Source organism: Sinohyriopsis cumingii, chromosome 7, assembly GCF_028554795.1.
Source record: "Sinohyriopsis cumingii isolate HCF-2022 chromosome 7, ASM2855479v2, whole genome shotgun sequence".
In the NCBI taxonomy this organism is placed as follows: Eukaryota; Metazoa; Mollusca; class Bivalvia; order Unionida; family Unionidae; genus Sinohyriopsis; species Sinohyriopsis cumingii.
This window is the reverse complement of record NC_142967.1, coordinates 40,209,168-40,225,138: the sequence shown is the minus strand read 5'-3', so window position 1 is coordinate 40,225,138 and position 15,971 is coordinate 40,209,168. Positions and strand designations below refer to the sequence as shown.

The following is a 15,971-nucleotide window of genomic DNA, read 5'->3' as shown; positions in this document are numbered from 1 at the left end:
TTTTTGTGTGTTACTCCTTGGTTTCTCTGCCGCCGAGCAAAATCCCTCAGATTTCTCAACTGCATGAGCTTTACATAGTCGACATTTTGGGTCTCCAGCCACTTTATGGCAATATCAAAATATTTGCTTCCTGTACAGAGGGGTGGGGGTGCAACATCTGTGTCTGCATCACTTTCAACACTTGTGTTACTCCAGTTAGAATCGTCTTCTGCTGCAAATTTGTTCGCTATAGAAATAATTATAGTTTCATCTGACATGTATTCGGCTGTAGGGCAATCATTGTCAGCACAAATCCACTCCTCCATCAAGAGAAACGCCCATCTCAGGACCATGAGTCTGTACTAATTTCTCCCAAACAGCCTCGGCATTAATGACATCAGTTTCACTGAAACATTCGAAGTCACTATCGTCGTCGTTGTCTCTGTTACTGTTTTGCTTTACGTCAAAGGCAGCTCCAAGACCCTTAATCCAGCACCCGAGGTCTCTTGTAATCGATTTAGTTTTTTTAATGCAACAAACACTTCCCCAAGTTGTTGATCAAAACAAAGCCGGCATGTACATGTAATTAGGTTCTCACAGAAGTACTCACGGGTTTCGATGTGACGGTCGATTGACTCTTTTTATGTTTTCAATGAACAGACTATGTTGTGATTATAATGTTTACACTGAAACGGAATTAAAGGATTAGAACGTGACTTTCACACAGGAAGTCGTTTAATTGGTGTTTATTTCATTCTCTGTTGCCACCTGTTAACATTTACCAGAAGTTTTCATTGATCGCTATTTCACCAGACTGTTTATTTACAGTATAATGACAACTATTTATCCTAAAAACTTACATAATATATGATATCTTTAAACAGAGGTCTCGCTAGAATTTTAAAACTGGGTCTTTCTGCCTCTGAATTCAATCACTAAATATCAGTATATTTTCTCACTCGGCCACCAAGTCAAAGCCTTTGAACTAGCCGCCTAGCTGTTGCATCATGTTCTTTTTTTTTAATGTACTCTTATGAAATAGCAACAGTACATCAAAGAGTCTTTCAGTCACTGAATTCTGTCATTGTAAATATCAGCACAGCAAACTGATCAACACATTTTCCCACAAAGCAGGTGGCTGAAACAGGACCGGCAAATCTTTGAATTTTCCCGCGCACCTATTACATGCGTACGGAGGACTCCCGCCTCAGTGATTTTCTGCGTCCCAGATCAAAAATTGGCGCCCAAATACGCGTAATTAAGCGTTTTCGAGATCTCTGAAATTAATTCTTCTCTAGAACTTGCAAATTGCAAAATATGGATTATATTTTTACGGGCATTAATCACCATTTTCGATGATAAAACGAGCAATGTATCAAGGTTTAATTTATCAATTCTTATCGTAATCTTTTTCATGTTCAGCATATTTTAAAGATATTTTAAATACATTTTGTCTGGAAAAAATCGGGAGCCAAGACGGACACCGCGTTATAAGCGGGATCGTGAGTTATCCGGGCGCGAGTTATCGAGGGAGCGGTGTATTATAATGAGTGAATAATGTATCATATACTTAAGGCAGTATACTGTGTGGCTACCCTTGATAGGATTTTATTGAGGGAGTATGGTATTATGTACTCTATTATAAGGCAGTATACCATGTGGCTACCCTTGACAGCATTGAAATGAGGGAGTACTGTATTTGTTATATTCTTCACAATAAAAGCAATCTCATTAAAAGGAAATATACTCTATGGTCCTCACAGACAGCATTATAATGCGGGAATACTGTACTACATTTTGCAGAGCGTTGATTGAATGTCACCTGGATGCTGGGAGGAAGCAGGATGCCAGTCAAATAGCAACTGCTGCTGCCACCTTCATCAAACAAAATGTCCCTAATCTTTACAAACAAGTATTTGGCCTCATTGTGAGTATGGATGTTATGGTTGATTGAAATATTGCTGAAAATATTTTTGCCTTGACATTTTATCAATATACTTGTTTTATTCCTTTGAGAGTTTTATCCTAAACAGATAATATATCCAAAAGAGCTATATTTTAACCAGGTGATATTTTGATATATCAATTTCTCACCCATGCGACAGAGAAATCTACTTGTTTTGCTAACCTTACTTTTCTTGTCTCAGTCTAGTCATATCAGACCATTCATCTCAGTCAAGGTGTCCACGCACTGTTAACTACTTTTAAAAAAAAGAAACCCTTGTTGTTTTCTGCTGTGCCTGACGTAGTTGTACTAAAATCAAACAACAACAACAACAAATATGTAACAAAAACATAGTAACTTAAGTTAAATCCGTCTTTGAGAACACACCATACAAAAACAATTCGAGAGAGACAAAGACAAACGCATATGAGGTCAAGCTTTTTGGTATTATGCTAGTTCGTTCCACACAGCATGGTCAATTTTATTCTATATGCAGGCCTAGCTCAATACATTTTTAAATCAGTGTCATTAAATGTAGCTAAAGCTACCTAACTAGTTTTAAATACTTCATGTGAAACAAATTATATACTGTTAGCTACATTTAATGATGCTGACCTGAAAATAACTGTGCTACAGATAGGATAAAATTCTCAATGCTGTGTGAAATGATCAATATAACAGAAAACACTTATCCATGCATAGACCTATGCACTTCATAGCCTCCCTACTCTCTTAACAACTACGGAAAACTTAGTAACAGCCAGAAAAATGTTATATAAAACATGTTTTTTCTCTTCTAATTTTGTTAAGCATCTCCACTGTGCCCTGGTTGAATCAAAAATATACCTACAATATTTAATGACAAATAATACACTTAACAGCCAGAAGGAATAATTTATCTGTCAGCACATTAATCCATAAGCAAATTTCACTGTAGCACTTGCCAATACTTTTTTTTTGTCAGTAGAGCATCAGACCTTTCAAGGGACTCTTGTTCATCTTATAGTAGCAGGATAGAGAGCTTAATAAAAAATGACTGTGAAAATTAGTAATTCAACAGACATTATCATCATTTCACCTTTTCAGTGCACAGTCTGTAGATTTAGTATTAAAAAAAACCTTCTGATATATGAAATTAAAAATGCTAATAATGTCCTAAGTTTTGAACTTACCATTAGACATGTTGTGCCAAAAAATATCTTGTTCTGTATACTAGATTATAGATCATGCCTGATCCATGCAACACTAGATCATAGATCATGGTTGATCCATGCAACACTAGATCATAGATCATGCCTGATCCATGCAACACTAGATCATAGATCATGGTTGATCCATGCAACACTAGATCATAGATCATGGCTGATCCATACGTCTCTGTCAAGTGTAATCTTTTTGCTGAAAAAGTTAAAGCTACATGTACATCAATAAAACAGGTGAAAGACCCTTCCATTTAGTATATTTTTGATCTCATCCATGTTGACTTAAATAATCACATTTACAAAGATAGAAACAGGTTTAATGTAGTCTGTTACTTTGTGATGTCATATAAGGTTTATAGATGTGACTTGATCTAAATATCAAGCTCAAAATATAATTGGATGTCATCAAAGGTAACCCATTCTAGTGTTTACACAGGAGTCAGGATTTACTTTCTAGCTGGAAAAAATTCATATTAAGCGTTCTATGTTACAAAATTAGAAATAAAAAGAATTTTATTGATGAAAACCATTTGATAATAATTCTCTTAATAATTCTGTGATTATTATTATTATTATTATTTATAGTTATGCTATTGTAATGAATGTATGATTATTACTTAATTAGACTGGTCTGCTTGCTTTTCCATGGATTTTTCATGACTTACCAACATTTCAAGGTGTCAAAATGACAGTAACAAGTATTTATGGTGTTGGGGATATTTCAGATATAATATTTCGATGATAAAAAGCTCATTGCACTTTCACAGGATCACTTAATCTCATCTAAACTTATTCAACTTTTTCACTGAGCTGTATTACTTCCTGTCCCATTTTCTCGTGTATTTTACTTCAAATGTGAAATATGGCTATTCTGCCTCTGTATGCAAGATTTATGTTAATAATTATTTATTGGTCAATGGGGTCCAGGGGGCACAGTTGTCTAAAGCACTCACCTTTACCTATCACTGATATCTCACCTTAGGCCATGTGGGTTAAAGTCTCAGACTCTGCCAATGTGGGTATGTGAGAAAGCCTGACACTATCTTCCCTTGTGTCAGTGGTACTTATCAAGGGTTTTCCAGGTTCTTCCTCCACCTGTAATATACTGGTTGCCATGTATAGCCTATTCTTTGCTGAAAAATAGCATTAAACCCACAACAACTTTATTGGTCATATTTTTGCATAATTTTGCAGTTTCACAGTATTATTGGTTTGAAAGACAAATCTGCTCTGAATTATATCATGTACATATGCATTATAATACTAAACGTGTTACTTCCAGTATGATCACAGCATGTAAATATCCATTATAATACTAAACGTGTTACTTCCAGTATGATCACAGCATGTACATATGCATTATAATACTAAAGGTGCTACTTCCAGTATGATCACAGCATGTACATATGCATTATAATACTAAACGTGATATTTCCAGTATGATCACAGCATGTACATATGCATTATAATACTAAACGTCTTACTTCCAGTATGATCACAGCATGTAAATATCCATTATAATACTAAACATCTTACTTCCAGTATGATCACAGCATGTACATATGCATTATAATACTAAACGTGATACTTCCAATATGATCACAGCATGTACATATGCATTATAATACTAAACGTGATACTTCCAGTACGATCACAGCATGTAAATATGCATTATAATACTAAACGTGATACTTCCAGTACGATCACAGCATGTAAATATGCATTATAATACTAAACGTGATACTTCCAGTACGATCACAGCATGTAAATATGCATTATAATACTTAACGTGATACTTCCAGTATGATCACAGCATGTACATATGCATTATAATGCTAAACGTGTTACTTACAAAAATGGTACTAACAGCTGCCTCGCTTGGCGCTCAGCATTAAGAGGTTAGTGTTAGGACTATTTGGCCTGGTGTCAGGATAATGTGATTGGGTGGGACATCATGCATGATGCCCCAGTACTAGACATCACTATAAACTGCCACACTGCAGACATCCTAGCGATATGACTGAAAAATTGTTAAAGCTACGTTAAAAATCCAAATCACACACACACACACTATTTCCAGTATCATTATAACATGTGCATGTTCATTATAATATTAAACACACTACTTCCAGTATCATTATAGCATGTACATGTACAGGATAATATTAAACACACTACTTCAAGTATCATTATAACATGTGCATATACAGTATAGTATTAAACACACTACTTCCAGCATCATTATAACATGTGCATATACAGTATAATATTAAACACACTACTTCCAGCATCATTATAACATGTGCATATACAGTATAGTATTAAACACACTACTTCCAGCATCATTATAACATGTGCATATACAGTATAATATTAAACACACTACTTCCAGTGTCATTATAACGTGCATATACAGTATAATATTAAACACACTACTTCAGTATCATTATAACATGTGCATATTCATTATAAAATTAAACACACTACTTCAGGTATCATTATAACATGTGCATATACAGTATAATATTAAACACACTACTTCCAGTGTCATTATAACATGTGCATATTCATTATAAAATTAAACACACTACTTCCAGTATCATTATAACATGTGCATATTTATTATAAAATTAAAAACACTACTTCCAGTATCATGATAACATGTGCATATTCATTATAATATTAAACACACTACTTCCAGCATCATTATAACATGTGCATATTCATTATAATATTAAACACACTACTTCCAGTATCATTATAACATGTGTTTAAATAACACACAATACATAGGTTCAGTATTAAAATAATTGTAAATATAAATAATCTTTGTCATAATGGGGGCAAATCAAGTCACAGCACACTGCACCAACCGAACTCTGAATTGTTTCTATAGGAATACCTTAGGAAGTGAGACTTGGATGAGTTTGTAGGGTTGTGAAGAGTGTCCGACATCTGTATGTGGAGCCTCAAGAGGCTGATAACCAGACCTCAGTAAGTCTGATATTGAGGATTGCTATGATAACAAACATCAGCCAATACTCCATACATGCACCATAGGAAGCGGATATGAAGTATATGAACATAATACTTTAGTACATTTAAGTACTGACACAAATTGGGGGTCAAAAACAAAGTTGTGAATGCATGAAACTTGGCAATGGTCCAATTTAAGGAAATGTAAAGATAAATAAAGATAATAATGATTGAGAATGCAATAATGTGGAAAACACAAGAACTAGGTTTTGAACCACATGATACTCCAGATGTGCCTAAAGGTATCAATGTTAGATATATGTATTTGATAACCAGTTAGGAAGTTACATGTCCACTAATTGAAGATACAGCTGAAATGACAATGTAGCAAAGGATGTGAAAATGAATGACTGGCATGTACAAGCTGTTAAATGTCTCTTAAGTGTTCCAAAATTGAATGATCGTATCACTAAGTAAAGAAGCAGAATAGTGCATTGATCGACACAAGTGTGAACTGAAAAGTGAGGCACACACTGTGACATCTGCCTCTACACAACACTAACTCTATTGGGGTGCACCTGATTATATCTACAATATACATTAGAGGACCCTTGTTGGATCAGATGGTCTGGAATTCCAGCCTTAGCAGAAGTGGTAGCTGCCCCAATGCAGAAGGTGTGTCCATTATCGCGATGTGAATCATAACCTAACCTGAGCAAAACAGCCTTGATGGTAGCGATAAAGATAGTTCTACTTAAGGCATGACCATTGTTCATGAGGATCACCAAGGCGAGTTCCAGCTAATATCTGAATATGATGGAAATTCCTCATCACATGTTAAGGACATACAAGGACATCATAGTTCATATCATTACTATGAGATCCACACCTTGACGGAAAATGTAATTCTTAGACTTACTATGATGCAGAAGAAATAGGCATTTATCCATATGAAATATCATGTCTGACATGTACAGATCGTTTGTTGCAGAAAAAATGGCTCCATGAATAGCAAATTATCCACACTGCAAAAAAAAGCATAAGAAGCCATTGCACAAGTAGTTTGTAGTAAGAGTTCAGTGCACTCAGTTATAAAATATATCAAATTAGAGGCCACCAAGAGGATGCCAGTTTGAATGTGACAATCCATTTGGAAGGAATGGTGTCCAAAGCACATGACACTAAATGTATGTACACAACTGTTCTGAGCATAAAGAAGATGGTTAGGATGAACATTGATGTCACGCATATAACATGATGAAGACTATTGTCCTAAAGTCTTAATTCGATGGTACTCCATATCGACTCCAGCTGCAGATGAGGCTGCACCATGACCTCCAGCCAAAGCACTTTGCTGCTGCAGACTCAAATACTGCTCCAGACAGGACATGGGACACAACCATGAGTTCCAAAGGATTGAAATGTTGACACCAGCGTGAAAAAAGTCCTTTTTTTGTATAAAAAAAATTAAAGATGGCAAGGTTAGTATAACATAAATTTGTCCATTGACAATGTCACTAATGTCACATCTCGAATCTTCAGACAGTTGCATGAGGAATTTCTCTGCAATGATCGAACCATAAACTCACCACATTGCAAGAATCCAAGAAATGCCACCAGGCACATGTTTTGCAGCAACAAGTTCACAGCCTGTGAACTCCCTCTCGCAGCATAGGTGACAACTGCACCACCATATGTAATAGAAAATCTTGGCTTACTATGAAATGTTGTTCCTTTTTATCTCACGAAGTCTACTCTGTAACCTGTCAACTCCTGAAAAGGGTTACTATCACCAGCCGGTATAGTTCAAATCAAATTCCTGCAAGGTGCAGGTTAATTGTGGAGTACTGCAGCTGCAGCTGCATCAGGGTGTGACAGCATGTGATAAAATAAATCAAAACATCTGAGAGTTCATGTACAGAGTATGAATGAAAATCAAAACATCTGAGAGTTCATGTACAGAGTACAAATGATAATCGAAACATGTGAGAGTTCATGTACAGAGTATGAATGAGCATCAATGCCTGACATTGCCAAAAATTCAAGAAATGCTTGAAGCCAGTTTTGTACACTGACCTAGTATTATTGGACACAGAAAAACACAAACTCCTGCACATGTTTTGTCAAAATAGCATCAATTCTGAAGTCAGGGGGCACACAATATCCAGAATTGTTTGTATTCCATGTCACAGAATGCCAGTGGGAAACTGAAGTGTTGTAAGATAGTCTCGTCTTCAATGATCCCATATGAAGTGCTCTTCAGTGAATCCATATGAAGTGCAGTGCCATATGATATGGATAGTTCTATCGGACTGTGCACCCACAAGACTGCCAAACTGTGCACACAATATCCAGAAACGTTTGTATTCCATGTTACAGAATGCCAGTGGGAGATTGAAGTGTTGTAAGATGGTCACGTCTTCAGTGAACCCATATGAAGTGCAGTGCCATATGGTATGGACGGCTCTGTTGGTCTGTGCATCCGAGAGACTGCCGAACTTTGCACACAATATCCAGAAATGCTTGTATTCCATGTCACAGAACACCAGTGGAAGAATGTGTTGTAAGATGGTCATGTCTGCAATGAACTCATATGAAGTAAAGTGCTCTCCAAGGAACCCATATGAAGTAAAGTGCCTGTATAATGTGGGTGGTGTATCGATCTGTGCACCCATGAAACCTGACAGCAGAAAAATTGGAAAACAGAACCAGGCAGTAGAAAGTGCTATGGTAATGTGTAGACTAAGACCCAAATAAGATTGATAGACCCTTCTTAGCACCCTCCATTTCTGCCCCAATCCTAAAACTATGTCTTGAATAATTGAGAATTAAAACCACATAGAAAGAGCAATGTGGGCAAGGATTGGTTGAACCCCTGTTTAGTTATGGGCAACACATTCATAGGTGAAGAAGAGTACGTCCAAATGACAACCCAGCAATTGTAAATATTCAAGCAGTGCATGGGCAGAGCACTGGTCTTGTTATTTGGAGGGATGACACTTAAGGCAATAAAGGGTACCCTTGGAGTGTTTTGTATGACAGAAAAATCATTGTCACTGATCGGAACCTGAAAGAACTGAAGTTAAGTTTGGGTTTTTGCAACCAGGATGTCTTACTGTCATTTCCCCTACCCACAGGAATGCCCAAAATGCAAGTTCAAACATGGACTTAAATACACTATTTCCAGTATGATTATAACGCATACATATACATTAAAATATTAAACACACTACTTTTAGTATGATTATAACATGTGCATATTCATTATAATATTAAATACACTATTTCCAGTATGATTATAACACGTACATATACATTAAAATGTTAAACACACTACTTCCAGTATGATTATAACACATACATATAAATTAAAATGTTAAACACACTACTTCTAGTATGATTATAACACGTACATATACATTAAAATGTTAAACACACTACTTCCAGTATGATTATAACACGTACATATACATTAAAATGTTAAACACACTACTTCCAGTATGATTAGAAACATTAAAAAACATGTGCAGATCAACTTTAAATAAATGTACAGCTGCATTCCCCCCAATTATGTAATAATTGCATTCCAAGGAGTGGTCACGTCACTTGAAATCATGTACATTCAAAGTTTTTGGCTTCACTGCCTTTAATTTTAATTTAAAAATACATAATTCAGTTAACTGTAAAACCATTCATTTTAGCCATTTATGAAGACTAATTGTTTTTGATTTTGGAAGTAATGCAGATTATTTTTTGGTCTTCACTAAGGAGATTAAATAAATTTCATATGAAAAGCACGTAATAAGCAGATGCCATGCAGCTTCTTGCACACATTGGTTTTACTTCAACGGTATGTGTAGGATGTGCATTTTACCTCACTTTCCTGGACATGTCCATTTTTTTTATCTTTGGTGCTACCTTAACCTTGCTGCCTATGTACAGCATGTGTTGTAAGCATGCAGCAATGTTTTGTTTTGTTTGCACTTGAGTTACAGCCTCATTTTTAATCTTTTGAAAGTGATACAAAAGAGCTATGTCAAACTATTTGTTTTGTTCATTTTTTTCAGGTACGTAACCAGCTTGTAGATACAGCATGTGTTGTAAGAATGCAGCAATGTTTTGTTTTGTTTGCACTTGAGTTGCAGCCTCATTTTTAATCTTTTGAAAGTGATACAAAAGAGCTATGTCAAACTATTTGTTTTGTTCATTTTTTTCAGGTACGTAACCAGCTTGTAGATAGCACCAAATTACACAAAGATGTTAAGACCTCTGCTGAGTTGACTATTTACTACAAGATCTGTAAACTGAAACTGTAAGACAATTTTTTTTAAAAAGACATTGGTGTTTCAGTAACAAATTTTGACTATGTCAGTGCTCCAAGTTGTTAATAAAATGGTTGCATTTGTGACTGAAATTTAGAACTGGCAAGTGTCAGTAAACTAGTTGTTTTCTGACCTTCAGAATTATAATGTGACAACTTGAAAATAACATCAGCATTTTCTGATTACAAGTATATACAGTCTTATGCTAAAACGCAATTGGCAGATTTAGTTCACACCATTATCCCATTTTTATTGTGATACTGATAGTTCTTTCAGTTACAAGTGACTCCTACTTTGAATGAACAATCTAATACATGAACTATGCATTCAAATTAAGTTAATAGTACAGATCCAGAAAAATGTGTACAGTATTACATGGAGAAAATGCAGAAAATTTAGTCAGCAATAAAATCATTGTCATTTTAGACATCATAGGCACAGATATGGGTAAGATTTTAATACAATAATTTATCATAAGAAGAAAATGAATGTTAAGTTTCTTTATCAGTGAATTTAAGACCAGGTAATATATGGAGAGGTGATTTTGAGAACTCCAAGTAGTGAATTGTAATTGGCTTGACCAAATTTGAAGCAGTTGATACAGTTCTGTGATCTCTCTCTCTCTCTCTCTATATATATATATATATACATATATATATATATATATATATATATATATATATATATATATATATATATATATATATATATATATATATATATATATATATATATATATATATGTATGTTATAAACTGACAATGAACAGTGCAAAACTAGTTTCTAATTTGCCTGAGCACTTTTGACTCTAAATTAGTCTTTTTCAAAGGCAAACAGAGACAAGACAAACAGAACACAGAAAAATCCTTGAGGTTACAAAATTTTACATAACTATTTCTGCAGGAATAAAAGGTTGATTTTTTATGTTTTAACTAGTTTACTTGAGCTTGATGCAGATGCTGAAAAATATTGAAACTTGAAAGGACTGTCATTTGCCAATATATGTATGATGATTTTGATCATGACATTTAATGACATACATTGTTTTGCTATGTCATTTTTCCTGTTACCTTCTTTTGGCTTAGGGTGGCACATTTATGGGACAAATTGAACATCCTTGGCCCTTTACTTGAAAAAGCAATGGATGTGCTGCAGTGGTAGTCATTTAATTCATGAAAACAGCATTCACATGGTGGAATCGCATAATGAAATATTATGTCACTGTCAGCATAAAAACTTAAGTATTGATTCAGAAGCTACTTTCAGTATATTTCTTGGCTTGAATATCTTTACCTGACCTGTTATTTGAAAATCTTTACCTGACCTGCTATCTGAATATCTTTACCTGACCTGTTAACTGAATATCTTACCTGACCTGTTATCAGAATATCTTTACATGACCTGTTAACTGAATATCTTTACTTGACCTGTTATTTGACTATCTTTACCTGACCTGTTATTTGAATATCTTTAACTGACCTGTTATCTGAATATCTTTACATGACCTGTTAACTGAATATCTTTACATGACCTGTTATTTGAATATCTTTACCTAACCTGTTATTTGAATATCTTTATTTGACCTGTTATTTGAATATCTTTACCTGACCTGTTATTTGAATATCTTTACTTGACCTGTTATTTGAATATCTTTACCTGACCTGTTATTTGAATATCTTTACCTGACCTGTTATTTGAATATCTTTACTTGACCTGTTATTTGAATATCTTTACTTGACCTGTTATTTGAATATCTTTACCTGACCTGTTATTTAAATATCTTTACCTAACCTGTTATTTTAATATCTTTACATGACCTGTTATTTGAATATCTTTACCTGACCTGCTATCAGAATATCTTTACTGATCTGTTATTTGGTCCATATACATTCAGGAAACAGATTGTATACTGCATACTACTTTATGGAGTGAAGAATTTTGTGCAGTTTGAGTTTTTTGTTTTTCCCCAAATTGGGGATATGAATCAAGTTTACACATCTGAGTATTTTTTGGACTGACAGAAAAGGCTGAGATTGCTTTAATTGATTTATGGTATTCAAAATTTCCTCAGGTCAGTGGAAACCGGGGAGAGCAAGGAGTATTACAGTGAGATTCAGAGAATCCTGAACCAGCTGGGAATTGTGACCCAAGGTGAGCCTATCACATCCCTCAGCAAGAGCAATGCTATGAGGAGTGGTCAAACACAGTCACCGTCATCAACAGGGGATGCAGAAAGGTGAGAAAAGTTTTTTTAAAAACATCTGAAATCTTCACAATAACATATTGTCATGGATTAAACACAGTTAAGGAATCCTTGCTTCAAAATTATCATCTCTGAACAGTTTTTTTTAGTATATTTGCCAAACATTCTTAGTATGAAATCTTAGTGCTTTCAGGATAACATCATGATATGCTCAGTGGACCTGTCTTAAAATTTTGTTTGCAAAGTGAAGATAAAATGGTGTTCTTATAATTATTTAAAGTTTTCTTAATAAAAGTTGCTAAAAGTGTTTAGTTCTGTTCTAGTAAATAAACTAGGGACCCAGGGAAGGCACTTTCAGCATGGAGCAATTACCTATGGATGCAGTTTAATTTTGTACCAATGAAAACTCTTAGAGTAATGAGTGTACCCTGGCATGTAATCTTAAAAAACTACCTTACCTCGGTACAGTGTATATTTAAATGTAACAGCTCTAAAATTAGGCAGTGTGGTGCTCACAAAAAATTATTAATTATCTAAGAATTAAAGTATAAGAATATATATATATATATATATATATATATATATATATATATATATATATATATATTTTACATTCATGTTTAAAACATATTTTTACTTTGTGGTTGTTTGTGCCTAGGCACTTAACCTAACAAGAGGGCAAACATGTCTACAACAGGGCGTACGTATATTCACAATGTGTCTATGTATTTTATGCAGAAATCATATTTATTCATTGGGAACTGTTGTAGCTCATTTGGTATAAGTTGGACACCTAACTAGGGTGGCTGGTGTCCTTGAGAAAGGCACTTTGCTCCAATTTCCTTGGCATGATATCACCAGTAATGTATTAAAAGTGGAATTAAATCAAACAAAACAATCCATCCGCTCATCAGTAATAACCATGGTTCATCCTTATCTGTAAAATTCCCACCATAATCCTTGATTTTCACTTTTGACATTGATCTTTTTGACCAGAAATGTGCATGTTTGATTCCCACCATTGACTCAGCACAGATTGGCTTCCATGGTGTGACCTTGGGCAAGGTCAAAATGATATAACCTTCACTGTGTTGCTGCACCATAAAAAAAACCCAAAGCAAATCAGAACCCAAACCTGCATTTAATTTAGTGAATATCAAGGCATAGGTCTTGCCATCATCCTTGTTAAAACAGTTTTATAAAAATAACTTTCTTATTTCTCACTTTTTTGATGTAACAATATTAAAAAGGGGTTTTTCAACATCAGTTCTTGAATTGTATGGGCATATTGGTGTAGTCGGGTAGGTTTTAGTGGTTTAGCAGATTTTGAGATTTCCTTTTTTGTATACAAAGTTACTAACCCGTGTTAAGAGGTAATGTTTCTTTGTATATCATATGGTATTGACATAAATTTCACCATTGAACTAATTCAGCATACCATCTCAATCTCGGGGAGGCACACTTGAAGGTAGCTTTGTTCGGTCCCGTACACGGACCTCCGGTCATGAACGATCGTAAGTCAGTCATTGGGAATAGGGGTAGAATTTCTATTTACATTCACAACAGTCAGTATCTTCAGAATTTGGAATATTGCAGAGGTTTTTCTATTATCTGTACAGAAAACTGAAATCTGACTTTAAGAGTACAACACTTTTCATTTCTATAATCATCAAATAGATGATTCCAGATATTTTCTCTTCAATATTCCACTGTCTGAATTTATCAGTATTGACTGTTGAATTGGCAAAACGTCTGACATTTATTGGAAATGAGGTAATTCTTTCAATTTATTATGCAGAATGATGATAGTACAGCAGAAAAAATGTGAATGCTTTAATATAATTTTCTTGAAAATTTAAAAGAACAAGAAAAAACAAATTACTAGAAAAATGAATGGATCAAGCCTTTTCAAGTGAACAGAAAGTTTTTTTAATCATACAGAATTACCTCTATTTCATCCTCAGTAGTTTTCTAGCAGGCGTCAGCATGGAAAGGTGACTGAATGCTTTGATATTTTACAATGCACTTTACAGCTGCTTGGTTATTTAGTAACAAATCTGCTAGTCCACTTTGTGGGGCTGTTGGGTAAAAATAAGTTATTGTCATAATAGACAGTTTATGTTTATTAAGCATTATTAGCAGTTTTATTTTGTACATTGCTTCAGTCGGCTTCAAATGGGTACATGTCTTAGTGTGAGACAGCTGTTTTGACTTTCCCAACTCCATAAATTAGTTTATTGTTTTAGGTATACAGTCAAACCTGTCAGTAGCGGCTTCCCATAGGAAAAGGCTAAACTGACCTTTGTACACATGTGACATCTGAATGCTGGTTGATGTTTCAGACTTAGTTTTTAGCCGATGCCATGTATTGAATACCATTATCGTTATTACATAGTTGTTTGAATGAGCCAATTTACTTAATTTTGTATTCAATCAATTCACTGTATAAATTTATCATTCATAAATTCTGGTGGAAAAAATTAATTTCAATCATAGATATCTTGAAACTTTCCCTCCCTCATTGTTCATGCAGTACCTTTTTGAAAATATATATATATTTATTCAGATTCTTTTATAGTCATATAAAGTGAATTGTTTTATAAAGTGAAAACAAAATCATTTAAAGACATGACTGTATCTCAACCAGTGTTATTCCTTTGTTTCTTCATATTACCTTGATTGGCAGACACAAGACCATTGGAATACCACTAAATCTATGTTGTTGGTGCAGATCGTAAGCCGAGAATATGAGTAGCTGAAAGTAATTAGGGCAAGAGGGAACCAGACTGGATACAAAACATATTGGCTTGTGTAAAGCTGTTGATCTTGGGCTCATAAGCAGAAATATATTATTGCCATATAAACAGTATTGGTAAAAGTTAGAATGTTTGAGAAGATTAAAAAACTTTTTTTTAATTTTAAGATTGAAAGATTCCTTTTTTCTTTTCTCCATTTATACTTTATAGTATTCAGATTATCTAAATAATTATCTCTCATTTCATTACTACCAAAATTACTCTCCGTTTTTTGCTTACTCATTATTCAATATTTTAAAAATTTCTTTCATAATTTTCTGAATTGATTGCAAGGATCTAGTTGCAGTTAAATTAGTGCCAGTTTTGTTGCAGATTTGTTTTGCCAAAGTTTATATGTGTCATCAGTGGTGTAGTTTCTTGTAAAATTTCTCAATTTCTGTCATTTAGTGATCTCAAGTCAGTTGAATGGGTGATGGATTGTAAACATTCTTCCTTTTGCTTTTATTTACTTACAGTTTGCACTTGTTTCATTAGTTGTAACGTTTCTTGTTTATTTCTTGTTTTCACTTTTGAAATGTACAGGTTTCA

The 15,971-nt window shown here is 34.3% G+C and overlaps 2 protein-coding genes across 3 annotated transcripts in view; one reads left to right on the top strand and one right to left on the bottom strand.

Moving 5' to 3' along the window:
• Window positions 1-15,971, top strand: part of LOC149795075 (cilia- and flagella-associated protein 46-like) — a 218,449-nt gene that overhangs the window by 16,144 nt on the left and 186,334 nt on the right. For both annotated transcript variants that reach the window (XM_089964780.1, XM_089964779.1), the window contains exons 6-9: window positions 1,783-1,906; window positions 10,320-10,414; window positions 12,496-12,660; window positions 14,061-14,141. In XM_089964780.1, coding sequence (XP_089820906.1) covers window positions 1,783-1,906; window positions 10,320-10,414; window positions 12,496-12,660; window positions 14,061-14,141 — 465 coding nt within the window. The remainder of the gene's footprint in view (window positions 1-1,782; window positions 1,907-10,319; window positions 10,415-12,495; window positions 12,661-14,060; window positions 14,142-15,971) is intronic.
• LOC149795077 (PACRG-like protein) overlaps window positions 1-15,971 on the bottom strand; it is an 87,119-nt gene that overhangs the window by 62,164 nt on the left and 8,984 nt on the right. The window lies entirely within an intron of this gene.